Raw genomic sequence first — 15,774 nt, forward strand, 5'->3', positions numbered from 1 at the left:
ACCAAAAACAGCACATTGTTCATACTGGTCAGTCTTTATGTGGTAAGTTATAATTCTTTAAGTTATAAATTTACCAGAATTTGTACTGGTACACAAAGTAAGGACTGTATTAACTCACCCATGAATGATTTAGGAACATTTGCTATATGTAACCTCACATATGTCCATGCCTGAAAGATAAAGTAACATCATCATATACAAAATTGAAATGAGTGTGTTTGGTTATACCATACTCATATAAAGCTGTTATATCAATGTTGACCTGTTACTTTAATTTATTACGTGATTTTCAGTGGACAGTGACTTTATATTTTGATAACTTAGCTGTGAATTTTCAATTTAATTATGAGTGTATTTCTTTATCATCTTTTAAACATTATTTTCTATTTTAGATGCATCACTTGATCTATGCAAGAATTTTAAAGTTCATGCTTTTAGGTCTTTTGACCTCAGTTTCATGTTCCAGACAAAATTCAAGTATGAAAAATAACAAAGGATAATAACTCCAAATTTATGCAAAACCAAATCTCATCTATAATAAAAAAGTACTATGCAACTATCGATCTATGAAGCTTTAAGTTGACAACATCTAAAATTGTAAAGTTATGCCCCTGAAAAAAAAATATATGAAAAATTACAAGGGCAATAACTCCAAATTTATGCAAAACCAATTCTGTTCTATGCAATGTATATCCATCGATGAAGTCCTCTTTAAATTGACAACTCCTATAATTGCTGAGTTATGCCACAAAAGTTAAGTATGAAAAATTACAAAAGACAATAATTCAAAATTAATGGAGTTATAAAGTTATGATTATAAACTTTCAGTTCTCAAGAACTAAAAAATATTTTTACCGCATTATAAATAAGATTTCAAGATGGAAGAACAGAACAAAAGTTTTGTTTTAAAATATTTACCAAGACACTATTATCAAGTTCCTCTTCTTCAATATCATTGTACAAAATCTTTCTTGTCATTCTTTTAAAATTATTAAACTGGAAAATTTTAGCATAGTCAAACGGCAGGTTCTCTTTTGCATCCCATGGTGATGAACGAAAACTTTTCAATCCACGATATCTAAAAATATAATTTATCAGTCATTGAATACAAATAGTGGGATGATGTGTACACATGTACAGGGTTAATTTATTAAGTTTAGAGGGTTAATGAAATAATTGAGCCGCGTCACGACAAAACTAACATAATTTGTTTGCGACCAGCATGGATCCAGACCAGCCTGCGCATCCACGCTGTCTGATCAGGATCCATGCTGTTCGCTTACCAACCCTATTTACAAGTAGTGAAACTGATAGCGAACAGCATGGATCCATGCTGGTCGCAAACGCACTATGTTGGTTTTGTCGTGACGCGGCTCATTTATTTACTCCTCTTAAAGGATTTTTAATGGCTTACTTTTAATGACTGTCTTTCTGAAATTGTAGTAACAATTCATTTAAATTCACACAAATGCAGAAAGCCAATAAATGTAGAGAAAATGTTCAACTTTATTCAAATTCTAAATGTAAATAAATTTTTTCAGCAATTTGGAATAATTAACCAATCTCTGGTTTTTTAGGCTTTGTGATTTATATCGCAGACTGTGCACAAACACTATGCATAGGAAGGTCACTGTGACCTTAATCTTTGACTTCATGACTCATTAGGGTCACTGTGACCTTGAACTTTGACTTACTGACTCATTAGTCACCATGACCTTAAACTTTGACTTATTAATTCATTAGGGTCACTGTAACCTTGACCTTTGACCTACTGATTGATTAGGGTCGCTGTAACTGACCTATTGACTCAATAAAGAACCTGATACTTATGATACAGTTTGCACTTAAATATAATTTTCAATATGTAAGGCACACTTACTTCTGAAATCGTGTACGTGCAGGAAGATCTTGTGGTGTATCTATTTCATCTGGGAACATAACATGTTGTCTCTCCTGCTTTAATTTGGCAAATCTAAAAGTAAGAAACAATGTTAAACATGACAAAAATATTTAATATTTAACAAGAAAATGAGGGTTAATGCACCTTTTTTGTGCATTAAAATCTGCTGAAGCACAAGTATGCATTAAAACCCTGAACTATATGGAAAGAGGTTTAATAGGGCACAAAAAAAATGCAATAGTGCTATTCTTGCATAAAAGTATATAAGTAATTTCACATTTCATTATCTGTATTTCCTTAAAAAAACACAATATTTTGCCATGCTTTCCACGCGCTAGTGCAATGCCATATGCCATAAAAATTTCCTATCCAATTATGTACTTTCTTGCACAATTTTTAATGAAGAATATGGTTGATTGACAATAATATGAATATAAATGAGTTAAAAATGGTACTTACACAGACTGTTCTTCTGCCAAGTCCATCTGCTCATCATATTTCTGGTCTTTATCTTCTCCTACAGTAACCTAGAGAATGTTTGTGAACAAAATGTTTTATATTGTTAGAAACCTGTCCATTACAGTGTGACCTATTTAATGTGATTATTCATCAATATAGGCGGTGATTATATACATACATCAAGAGCTCAGTTGGTTTTATATACACTTCAATATTTATGGTGATTAAATAATGTACATCAATACCTTAAGTGATTTTATATGTACATTAGTAATATAAATGGATTATATATGTACATAAATTTTTTAAAATTATTATAAATGTATATCTAATTGTTTTTGTTTTGGTTGGGTTTTACCCTACACCAACACAGTATAGGTCATATAGCAACTTTCCAGTCCAGCTTTACTGGTGGAAGAAGACCTCAGGTGCCCCTCCCTGCACTGTATTTCAGGCAAGAACAAGCACCTGAGTAGAACTACCAACTTTTCATAAACTACCTAGATAGCTTCCTCACATGACAGGATTTGAACTTACAGTGGTGAGTGGCAAGTTGTACAACAATATTCAAGGTATTTATATATGTACATCAATATTCAAGGTAATTATATACATATACATCTATACATGTATATCTATAATATATGTATAAGGACATTACAAAGTAAATTAGAATCTAAAGTAAAGTTAGACTGGTGAATATGGTGTTTGCTTGTCTAACTATGGGCCGATGACCACTACTAAAATGTAAACCATATTTCCTCCACAGACACCAGTATTGATAAAACAGAAAGTTGACTCACAATCAAATATGTGTTAAACTTATTTATATGTGACGTAAGTATACTTACATCTTCATATTCCTCCTCACTTTCTGATAAAATTACACTCTCATCATCATCATCATCAACATCATCATCATCATCATCAATGGCTGCCATCTCTGCATCATTATCATCATCATCATCATCATCTGCAGGACCCTCCTGCAATCAATTTGTGGAATGAAAAATTAGAAGCATAAATTGTTAAATCAATACAAACAGGCGCTGTTTATATATACAACACTGAAGCGTCCACATGCCATATGAAAGCTACTATCCCACACATTGTAGTTTGGACGATTTTTAAATAAAATGTCATTAAAAGATAAAATTTCATCACAGGCTCGTACTTTTCTATGGAAGGAGATGGTTAAAACATGTCTTGTCCGACGAAATAAAATCTGAGTCATGGTTTTTGCAATGTCTATCATGCTGTTATTTCAAAACGTAATGTTTTATTGTGTAAATATTGACTTAAATTATAAACACATTCGTTTACTTGTTGCAAGTAGATTTGTTGGTTGCGGGTGGAACAGTTGTTCATTTGGCAAGATTTTTATCCTGCAATCGAATGCTTCACAATATATCATAGAAAATTATGTCTATGAAAAGAGACAAAAAAGAAGAATATTTATCTTGGTAATCAAGTTCAAAACTGATACATGTATATATATAGAAAGTTCTACCTGCATCAAGCTGTCCTGCTAACTACATGTTCACAGGTGTGATAAATGCAGTGTTTATAACTGTGCCAAATGAAACATAACAACCATTAGGTAACAGTTATATTGTGGAAATTGCAAATTTTTATTTGTATGCATATTAAAATTAATCACTGTAAACAATTATGTTGATGTTTTTAGACCCATTTCGTGTGGGAGAGTAGCTTTAAGGTAAGTAGATGGGTAAAACTTGTGTCATAGGCAATACTGTGTTCTGTTAATCTTATCAGAATGATGTTTAACTTCCATGATTCAAGACTTATCATGCATACACAGAAACCTTCAGTTCGGACTCCAAAACAACAAAGACTATCTGCTGATAACAGGTAACTACTGTATGAACTTTGACCTTTGTAGGTCAGGTTATTCTCTTAATATGGTAAAGGTCACAAATAAGACCTTTTAGATACTTTGTTCAACAACAGTTGAATAGGGAAGGCCTGAGTTGCCCCTTTTGTGCATTATTTCAGGCAAGAGCATGCTGACACACAAGTAGAACCAACAACTTCCAGTAAGCTAGCTTGATAGTTTTCTCACATGAATGAATCAAAAGTCCCTAATGGGATTCAAACCAAAAGCAGTGATAGGCATTTAACATGAAGCCAGTAACTTAATCATCAGCCATTGTGGCCTTTCTTACATTTAACCCTTGACCTGCTATATTTCCATAATGGATCTGTCCAGCTTTGAATTTAAAACAGTCCATTCAAAGTTCAAGGGATTTCAATATCAAACTATACAAAAACTGAGCTGCCAACAGTATAGAGCCTGGTCAGACTGCACGGATGTGCAGGCTGGTCTGGCTCTATACTGGTGGCAAAGACTTATCACTTGGTTCTAGCAGGTTAAAAGTAAAACCATTATTTCTACACAGATTTTATACCTCATCTTCATCGTCTACAATCCAGAAGGCCTGATAATCAGAAGTTCCTTTTGGTACCCGCCTTGTCACCTTTTCCTGTTTCCCTGAATAATATTGATATTCATTAGATTATATTTTAACAAGAGCTGTCCATAGGACAGTTGCTTGACTATTCTCAGTGCTTGGAAGCAAAACAATATCCTTGATAAGGTAGTATCTTCTCAGTTCAAGAAGTTAAATCTTTGTCAAAATTCATGTTAAGAATTATGGGCCTTAGGGAGTGTACACCTATTAAGCTCTCAAACAAGTGTATGAAGTTTCAAACAATTCCCCTCAATTGTTTTTAAGATACTATCTTGCATGCAAAACCTTAACCAAATTGTGACGCTGATGGCAGGAAAGTACAATAGCTATCCATATTCATCAAATAGTCATGTTAAAAATTATATATACATGTTACAATTATTCTGATGTAAACTATTTCAATCCAAACATGAAAGTTAATAATATTAACCCTTTTAATGCTGAATTTCTTAAATGAAATTGTCCAGATTCCTTTTTTGGAACTGTCCATTCTCAACTTCAGTCAGACAGCATGAATGCAAAGGCTACAAATTAGCAATAAGAAAAACAAATACTGCACAAAGGTCTCAAACTGATGAGCCTGTAAACCCAGTACTCCCTTGATTAAACTAATAATAAAGGCTTCTTAAACACAAGAATCATTATTATATAATACTACCTTCAGCCTCAGCAAGTTCTTCCTCAGTTGGCCAGGTTTGTTCTCCCTCCATCGGGTCAGGAACGACCTCGCTTTCGAGGCTCTCTAGTTTACTGGTATCTGGCTTCAGTACTGACATGGCTGTTACTTTCTCTGGTTCTTCCATCATCTCATAATCCTGATATTGTTACATTAGCTTTATGTATCATTTTATCTAAATTGTTGCCTAGCAACAATAAGTTAAGATATTAAACATTCTTTTCTCAGCATATAACAAAAACACTAAATGTGGTGTTAACACTCCTTTTGTTAAGGGCAACTAATATCGATAATCAATTTTGACAAATTTTCTAAGTTTAAAAAGTGGACATAACTCCAAAAATTATAGCTTTCAGAATTCTGCCCCATGCCTTACAACTACATATTCCACGTTTTATAATGATAATTTTTTAAATGTTTAAACATAAGTCTGTACATAAGATTATACAGAATTTACTTTAGTTCAATTGTGTAAGCAGCTATAAGCTTATTTATCAAAACACCCTTGAATCTACTAACCAGTACTGAGAATTAAGTGGAAAGTTTCTTGCTGAAGGAAACAACCGCCTGCCCCTGACAGGGTGTGAGCCCATGCAGCAAGCGATTCTTAGATTACTTGTCCGAAATTTTAACCACTAGGCCATGCATTGGCTCGCTAGGCTAAATACATGTACTGGTGGTTTTGTCAATACTGGCACTTACAGAAAAACTGGGAAAATATAACTTACTCAATGCAAATAACATGAAAATATGTTAACAAATTCAATAAGTAACTAACAAATACCTGTGAATCACCAGCCTTGTGTTTGTGTTTATCTGATTTTGTCAGTGGGTGGGGATCATCTAGCACATCTATCTGTGACAACTGGAAGTCACCCAGTCCACTTATGTGTACCAGTCTATTTACAGACATTGACTGACCTCTAACATAACCAGTCAACTTCAAAGTGCCCTCTGTTTCCTATTAAAAATATCATTAAAATATTATATTTTAATCTCTCTCAATAAAAAAAAAACACGCTCTTGCATAATTACATAATACTCCAGTTTAAAGCTATAAACAATGATGGAATTTTTATCTTAACTCTAGATATGTCACTAACAGTTGAGGGGGTGTCCATGGCCAAGTGGTTAAGGTCTTTGATTTTACACCACTTGCCTCTTACCACTGTGGGTTTGAATCCTTTCAGGGATTTTGGATCCTTTCATGTGAATAAGCTATCCAGCTAGCTTAGGGAATTTTGGTGGTTCTACTTATGTTCATTTGTGCCTGAAAAAATTCACTGACGGGCACCTGAGGTCTTCCTCCAAAATATAAAATAATGAACAGATTTAAAATTCAAGAATTGTAACATATCACTAGTTTCAACAAACAAATGGTACTTGTTGACCTAACTGGTGGATGGCCTTCTTTTCCACATGCTATTCCCCAAATTTTGTTATTAAATAATGAAAAAATAACAAGAGGGCCATGATGGCCCTGAAGTCGCTCACCTGTATATAGGCCCCTGAAGCGGGGCCAGTTTAAACCCCAGGGCTTTTATTTGAACAAACTTGGTAGACACCCATTAGAAAATGTTTCATGCTAAACATCTAAGGTCTAGCTGGTCAAGTTATTTCTTTACACATTTAGTTAAAAACAGTGACACACCTGGGGCGGGGCCAATTTTGACCCCAGGGCTTTTATTTGAACAATCTTTGTAGACACTTACTAGAAAATGTTTCCTGCTTAATATCTAAACTCTAGCTATTCGGGTTTTTTCAAAGAATTTTTAAGTTTTTGCTATACACATAATATTATAAGGAAAATCAATTTACCCCGGGGCGGGCCCAATTTTGACCCCAGGGCTTTTATTTGAACAAACTTTGTAGACACTCACTAGAAGATGCTTCGTGCTTAATATCTAAACTCTAGCTATTTGAGTTTCTTCAAAGAAGATTTTTTAAGTTTTTGTTATACACAAATAAGGAAAATGAATGCCCCCCCGGGGCGGGGCCAATTTTGACCCCAGGGCTTTTTTTTTAACAAACTTGGTAGAGACTCACTGGAAGATGTTTCATGCTTAGTATCTAAACTCTAGCTATTTGTTTTTTTTCAAAGAAGATTTTTTAAGTTTTTGCTATACACATATAAGAGAAATCAATAACCCCCTGGGGCGGGGCCAATTTTGAACCCAGGGCTCTTATTTGAACAAACTTGGTAGACACCCATCAGAAGATGTTTCATGCTAAATATCTAAGCTCTAGCTCTATGGGTTCTTTAAAAGAAGATTTTATTAAGTTTTTACTATATGCATATAGGGAAAATCAATGACCCCCTGGGGCGGGGCCAATTTTGACCCCAGGGCTTTTATTTGAACAAACTTGATAGACACTTATTAGAAGATGTTTCATGCTAAATATCTTAGCTCTAGCTCTTTGGGTTCTTTAAAAGAAGATTTCATAAGTTTTTACTATATGCATATAGGGAAAATCAATGACCCCCTGGGGCGGGGCCAATTTTGACCCTAGGGCTTTTATTTGAACAAACTTGGTAGACACCCATTAGAACATGTTTCATGCTAAATATCTTAGCTCTAGCTCTTTGGGTTCTTTAAAAGAAGATTTTATAAGCTTTTACTATATGCATATAGGGAAAATCAATGACCCCCTGGGGTGGGGCCAATTTTGACCCCAGGGCTTTTATTTGAAGAAACTTGATAGACACTCATTAGAAGATGTTTCATGCCAAATATCTAAGCTCTACCTCTTTGGGTTTTTTAAAAGAAGATATTTTAAGTTTTTTCTATCGGTTGCCATGGCAACCAGAGTTCTGCATGGAATTAAATTCTTTGAACAATTTTCAAAGGTGACCACCAAAGGAACATTCCTGTGAAGTTTGGATGAAATTGCCTCAGCGGTTTATGAGGAGATGTCATTTAAAGAAAAAGTTTACGGACGACGGACAGACGGACGCCAGACGAAAAGCGATCACAAAAGCTCACCCTGTCACTTTGTGACAGGTGAGCTAATAAAAAAGCTTCTGAATCCTGTATAGAAATGATTTACATTAAATCCTATCAAAGGCTTGAAGAATTTACCAATATTTAATGTGTACAGAACGTCACTACGACTTGAAAAACAGGCTGAACACAAATATTTGGTTACTTATAATGTAATTGGACATATTATATACAATGATCATAGTTAAATCCTTAATAAGAGGTAACTGTACAAAAACAATTTGCCAACAATTAACTTACTGAATCTTGATTCAATTCAAACTGGATATGTTCGGATAATAGATGTGGTCTATTTTCTCTGTAGTGAATATTTCTCAATTTCTGTGAGGTCACATGACGTAAAACTAGCATACAATCTTGTTCTGAGTCTAGTGTATGTAACTTATCATCTGGAAACCTAAAATAAAGGGAGATAATAGAGATTGATTCATTTCAATAAGGCAGGTATCATACAGATTTAATTCTTTATAAGAGAAATACTACAGATTAATTTTAATAAAAGGGAAATAATGATATTTTAGTACCATTAAAAATGTTTTTAAAAGACATTTTTCTAATTCACCAGAAATTTGAGGGTAAACTGTCAAAATATATAACTACACAACCCATTAGGAGTAGCATCATAAGTGGGTGGCAAAGACGAGAGATGATGCTCTTGACATGTATAATCTACAGTAGTAAAATGTTCAGTCCTACCAATACTTCCAGAAGGTTTTTGTCCCTGTTGTTGTGAAGAGGTTGTGTTCATGTACAAAGATAAGTGAAAATCTTTTCAAAGGTGCATAATAAAAAGCTATTCAAGATTAACACATTATTTTTTTCAGCTGTGGCCATATTGGAAACTAAAACTGACCCTGGTAATCTGTGAATTTCTCTGATATGTTTGAATAAATTTGATACAGGGTGAATGGAAATTAAGATGAAGCTTTAAGATGACCTATACATTAGTTATTTACAAGTTTCAGTATGATTAATTTATGCTCAACCATCACTTACCATTTTTCAACAGTTTTTTGCAGGAACTTTTTTACTTCTTTCTGTTTCTTTGGGGGTAAATCTTTCAAACCCTAAAATGTAAACCATTAACCATTCAAGGAATTTCTGAACATTATTTATTCTCTTTCTTATAATTGTTTGAGTCAGATATTTACTAAAAAAACAATTTTTTTTTCTATTTAATGCTTTTATAGTGGCTTTTAGTGATATACCCTGATTTTGCTACGTAAAAGGCAAGCTCACTAATGCCCAACGTCATCAAATTATAATGGCACTTTGCTTTTGTTGATTAAATGATTCCATAAAAAAACAAGAGCTGTCACAGGAGACAGTGAAGCTCGACTAATAAAATACTGGACGCAGTAAGGAGGACAAAACTACAAATGTATGAAAGAAAAATCAATTATGTATAATTATGTATTCAGTTATAGAAAAAAAAAAAACATTTGTTAACATAAATTCCAAGGTCAAGGGGAATAATTCTAGAAATAGTCACGCTAGAGTTATTAACCTTGTCACACAACAGGTGTGTAATGATAAGAAATATATATTTGAAGTTTGAATTAGATACCTTAAAAAGTAAAGAAGTTATAATATTTCTTAAAGAAAATCCTAAGTTCAAAGAGAGATAAATCTGTAAATATTGCTTCAAGAGTTATGAACATTGTCACATAAAATGTAATTGATGATAAGGAATAAGTATTTGAAGTTTGAGGTAGATACCTTTAAAACTAAAAAAGTTATAGTAAAAAATTACATTTTTCTAGTAAAAAAATCTAAGTTTATGGGGAGATAATTCTAGCAATATTGGTGCTAGAGTTATGAACCATGTCACATAAGATGTGGTTGATGATAAGGAACATTTGAAGTTGATACCTTAATAAATGAAAAAGTTATAGTGAAACATATATTTTACTGCACTAAAACTTTAATCTGCAAATCTGGATGTGGACGCCGACGCGGGGCGTTTGTTTTTTGTTTTGGGGTTTTACGTCACATCGACACAGTATAGGTCATATCGCGACGTTCCAGCTTTACTGGTGGAGGAAGACCTCAGGTGCCCTTCCGTGCATTATTTCAGGGCTGCATAAACTGGCACCTGAGTAGAACCACCGACGTTCCGTTAGCTAGCTGGATAGCTTCCTCACATGAAAGAATCCAAAGTCCCTGTCGGGATTCCAACCCACAGCGGTGAGGGGCAAGTGGTTTGAAGTCAACAACGTTAACCACTCGGCCACGGACGCCCCATGACGCCGGGCGAGTAGGACAGCTCTCCATATACTTTGTATAGTCGAGCTAATAAAAATTTTGTTACATTTTTTATTATAATTTGTGCAGATTTCATGTGCCACTCATAATTACCCACATTTTACTTTTGTTGGAGTTTATTTATGACAATATTTTCACTGAGTTTAAATTATGATAATTAATTTCTTTTCATCTGCATTTAAATCAAGTGTGAAAATTATATTTTGTAATAAATATATTACTGTGAAATAATTAAAATATAAATTCACTGTCAACTGAAATGCATTAATATTGTTTTATAAAGTAGTTCACCTACAGATATACTGGATAATTGGATATTTCCGTGTGTCGAAAATTTAGTGAATTTAAAATTCCAGCATTTCGCAGAAGGAAATAAGCAAATCTTTCCAGGGTAGAATTTAATGACATGTTTGTCGCCAATTCTCAAAATTGTCCTATATTTCTGTGTCGCTAACTTAACCACTTATACAGTACATAAATACATGTGCTTTATCATGTACAAATAATTTTGAATTATAAATGTCTACTGATCGTGATTATCATCATTGTACAAATATTCGTTTATTTGTTTTTTATTTGTTAATTGTTTTTGCCATAATGATATACTGGTATATTAATTGGCCAAAGGCAAATTGCTGAATGCCAATAAACTTTTGAAGTAAATATTTTACCTGTACAACTAGTGTAACACTAGGTAAACCCTGACCCATCAAACAGGATATACAACTCTCTCCAAATCTATCGAGTCCCGAGTCTGGTGACATGACAAACATGATAGAATCAGCCATCTTGGCCACGTCTAATATACTGTATAAGTCTCCATGTTTAACTGTGACAAACTCTACACGCTGCTTAAATCTCTGGACACTGTAAGAGAAAAGAATTGGCTATGATATCACTGTTTTGAATACATATGTTAAAGGTCATATCATATATTTTTAATCACATAAACTAGGGTAGGAGTGAATTAAAGCTGTTTAATAAAAATGATATTAAATTAGTGTAATAACACTTTGAAATAACGTCATTTGTTCTATATATATAAACATAGCATTAAAGTGAGCTAATGTTAACATTACACTATAGGCATGTCAATGAAAATGACTCCTTTTAACAGTTTACCATTCTTATTTTTTGTAATAAATAGAATATTCTACTCGTTCAATAAATTTTGTATTAAAGACTCATTCAATATCCTCTATATATCTTACTTGTAGTAATAGATCAAAGCAGTTTTTTCATTGCATCAGGCATACATAAGCGCTTGTGTATAAATCAAAACCTTGTAGAAACTAAATGTATAGCCTTTTGACATGTATTTATACTCACAGCAGTAAAGTGCAAGTAGTTTGACATTATTTATCAATGCATAGTCAAATGTATAAAATACTAGTAACAACATCTTGTTGGAAAAAAAATATCTCCGTCATTTGGTCCTAGCTCCTACATTTTTTATAATTCCAGCATTTATTGTGTCCTATCTACCAAGTGCAATTCCAGTTACATGAAATGTGTAATTCAACTATTTATTTTTCCCTACCTGACATGTGTAATTCAAGAATTAATTTTGTCCTACCAATGTTTTTTTACATACATGACAAGTGTAATTCCATAGCCTAGTATGTCCTATCTGACAATCGTAATTCCAATGTTTATTTTCTCTTACCTAACATGTGTTATTCCTGATTCTGTTTTAGATGTTGCAACTGATTCTGTACAAGATGAGATCTTCTCTACAATGTTTGATGTTGACACCTCAGCATGTAGGGGAACAACCAACTATAATACAAGAAAATCATTTACATACCTTAACATCAGTAGTCATTATAGCTTCTAGGGATATTCCTTAAGGACAACTGGCTTTTTTAGACATCATATCAACACTGAAATATGGTAATGTTGTAACTTCCTATCTAATAAAGATAATTTTACAAGTAGAGAAAGGCCTGAGATGTCCTGCTTACAATTTTGCAGAACCCAGCACGTTACTGTCAAAGAATGTGTGGGAGACTAAAAAAGGTGTCAGAACACCACACTCAATACCGTATTCCAAAATATACCATACAATGCGATTGATTGATTAAATGCTAAAAACACATCTTTTCACCTGCCAAAATGCACTTTCAGACATGTAATTCATATCTTCACACTAATTTATATATGATAATGAATGACAAATGTAAAAATCAGCCAAAAAGTAATATTTTTCTACTTTGTGATCATGTAAGCATCTAGAGGTACTGCTCCAACTTAATACTTAAATACTTACACAGCAATGTGGAGGAGTACCAGACACACCAACATTACGTTTTCTAGAAATAGCCTCATCTCTCTTCTTCTTCCTTAACTGTACAGCCTGTATAATATAATAAACATTGTACGGTCTGTATAATATAACATTCCTTGTGCAGCATGTAAAATATAATAAACATTGTTTCTTTGTAACTGACAGATGCATGTCAGTTAAATATATAGCATTAAGAACTGAAATGTGAGAAATGATTATAGAATATCAAGGAAAACATATGCATGCATTATAGAGATTTATGTAGGTAACTAGTTTACCTGATGTTTTCTATCATTTTTCCTCTGAACAGTTACTGCTTTCTTTGACAAAACTTTAACATTCACTCTACCTGCAAATACATGTAATAAGAAACTATGATTTTATCTATATCTTATATAAATTAAATTGCAAAAGCAGTGATTTTTCTCACTTACATGTAATTGGGAAGAGGCCTTAGCCACTTGATTTTGGGAAAAATTATCACTAAAATTGCTAATTTGGGAAGTAAAAAAACAGGTTTAACTTCAGATTGTTGGGAGAACTGCATGTTTTTTTTAAGAAAATTTCAATTGGGAAGAGGCCTTTTATAGAAGTCTGTTATCTAAGCAGGAAAATCACTGGAAAGAATTAATTCTTAAGTCAGAGAGTTAAGTCTCACTCACTGATCAGATTTCTCAAACTAAGAGACATCAAAACTATTTTTGGATGTGAAATGTCTTTTTCCAAAAAACCTTCCATGGTTTGACAGTATGAATAAAGTCTGTAAAGCACAGAACTGTAGGTAAAACTGTTTGCGTCTTATTTATTACATTCACTACCCAGTCACTGATAGAGGAAAGAGATGCCGCTGCATACCTTGTGATACCTTGTGATGTATGGGAAACATTATTAGTCTCCTAACGGACTATCATTCCCCTCAAGTTCTGTTTTCTTGTCGTCCGCTCCGGTATTGGTTTATTCAATAAATATTGTCAAGTTTGAATCTTTTCCACTGCCAGTGTATATATCTAATTTTATTTTATTTAACCTCATTTACATTCTTGGATAAAACGTTTTCACTGGGAAGTAGGTTCCATTTGTTTACGACTCTATAAGGGAAGGAATTTTGTCATATTGCCTTTATAGCAGACATGGGGTAATTGTAATTGGTAATTTAATTTAATCGATTACAATTTTTTGAGTAATCATAGTAATCAGTAATCATAATTTTTTTCCTGTAATTTAATCATAATTTAATCAATTACATGACCAATTAGTCAGTAATCACAATGATTACATGTATGATTACAATACATGTTAAGCTAAAAAAAATTGCTGAACAAACATACATATAAAGGTTAAAAAAGTACCAGTGTCAATGTCTACTAATTGTCTTAGGTAGTGTAGGTGAATTAAATGCAGTCACCTAACACCCGTGTTTTAATAAGTTGATGAAAAGATCACTGACAGATTGACCCAAGACATAAATGATTGTCACAATTATACCACTTAAATTTAGCTGTGAAATTATAACAATGGCCTGGATAGGTATATTATCACTTATTGAGAAGACTTAACAGGTTCAGTAAAGAGCAAGTATAAGCTGCAATTACTGACAAAAGTGAGATATGGTTATATTTTCTGTTACATTTTGGTATTGTAAGTCCATGTAGAAGCAAAAAGTACAAAAAGATTTTCATCATATCGAAAAGAAAGCAATACCCAAGCAAATTGGCCGGAAATATGCCTGCTGTTTTTAAATACTTCATATTGCCAGAAAAAATTCCTGATGATGGCAATGTGAGAGCTAAATGCACACTTTGCGTTTCATATATATCAGGAAATGTTCAGAGAACATCAAACTTCATTACACATTTGAAGGTAAGGTTATTAATGGTTTTTTTCACAGAACAAGCTGCAAATTTATATAAAAATGTTTTTGTCTTGCATTAAAATTAAAACTCGGGTATGATATTGTTGAATTGAAATTTGGCGGTGTATGACAATTTCTCTGCGTTCTTTTTCACTGTGTACATAAATTGTGTTTCAGCGTTTACATCCCAAAATTAGAAGACTGAATTAACCCTTTCCCCCATGAGCATATTGTGAAAAATGGCCATTTTCACTGAAAAGCCTCCTCTCACAAGTTCAAACTGCTATGAAACTATGAAAAATGCTTCAATACTAATCAAACTTGGCACAAATGTTGACTGGACCATTGCCTTTGTAACGACATGCTCAGTCTTAAATTTCCTGTTACCATGGCAACGAGGGGACATCTCAAAATTGCCAAAAATCACTTTTTTGCCTCGATTTTTTCCATCAAAATTTATTTCAAAGTGCTGCAACTTCTCAAGGGATTGAGATAGAGTCAAAGGCTTTTCAGCGTTGGTTACACGTTATCTTATGATCGACCTGGGGTCATTTAAAGCCTCTCACAAGTCCAAAATTTTCTTGGCGATGAGGGGGACTCCGCCCCCCTTCAAACCCCCCAAACAGAAGGGGGCACATCCCCCTTCTGGCAACCCCCTGATGTAATATTTGGATGGGGGACGACGCCGAAAAAATGGTCAATTTTTTTAACAACATTTCCCCAAAGAAAAACAGTGTTTGGGGCCTAAATAGGGCATTTTTTCACTGTTTGAGGCCTCAAAAAGGGGGGGGGGGTCAAAAAGCCGTCGAAACACGCTTATATAAGGGAAAAGGTTAATTAC

The 15,774-nt window shown here is 33.5% G+C and overlaps 1 protein-coding gene across 1 annotated transcript in view; it reads right to left on the reverse strand.

The window, feature by feature from the left end:
- LOC132756635 (pre-rRNA-processing protein TSR1 homolog) overlaps window positions 1-15,774 on the reverse strand; it is a 30,267-nt gene that overhangs the window by 10,772 nt on the left and 3,721 nt on the right. Inside the window, exons 2-15 of the mRNA XM_060747757.1 lie at window positions 13,360-13,430; window positions 13,064-13,150; window positions 12,461-12,573; window positions 11,466-11,661; window positions 9,526-9,596; window positions 8,770-8,926; window positions 6,312-6,488; window positions 5,510-5,666; window positions 4,789-4,871; window positions 3,211-3,345; window positions 2,360-2,427; window positions 1,880-1,972; window positions 919-1,078; window positions 119-170 (exon numbers count right to left, since the gene is read on the reverse strand). Of these exons, the coding sequence (XP_060603740.1) occupies window positions 119-170; window positions 919-1,078; window positions 1,880-1,972; window positions 2,360-2,427; window positions 3,211-3,345; window positions 4,789-4,871; window positions 5,510-5,666; window positions 6,312-6,488; window positions 8,770-8,926; window positions 9,526-9,596; window positions 11,466-11,661; window positions 12,461-12,573; window positions 13,064-13,150; window positions 13,360-13,430 (1,620 nt within the window). The remainder of the gene's footprint in view (window positions 1-118; window positions 171-918; window positions 1,079-1,879; window positions 1,973-2,359; window positions 2,428-3,210; window positions 3,346-4,788; window positions 4,872-5,509; window positions 5,667-6,311; window positions 6,489-8,769; window positions 8,927-9,525; window positions 9,597-11,465; window positions 11,662-12,460; window positions 12,574-13,063; window positions 13,151-13,359; window positions 13,431-15,774) is intronic.

Source organism: Ruditapes philippinarum, unplaced genomic scaffold (genome assembly GCF_026571515.1).
Source record: "Ruditapes philippinarum isolate M1 unplaced genomic scaffold, ASM2657151v2 ctg4287_1_1_1_1, whole genome shotgun sequence".
Taxonomy (NCBI): domain Eukaryota; kingdom Metazoa; phylum Mollusca; class Bivalvia; order Venerida; family Veneridae; genus Ruditapes; species Ruditapes philippinarum.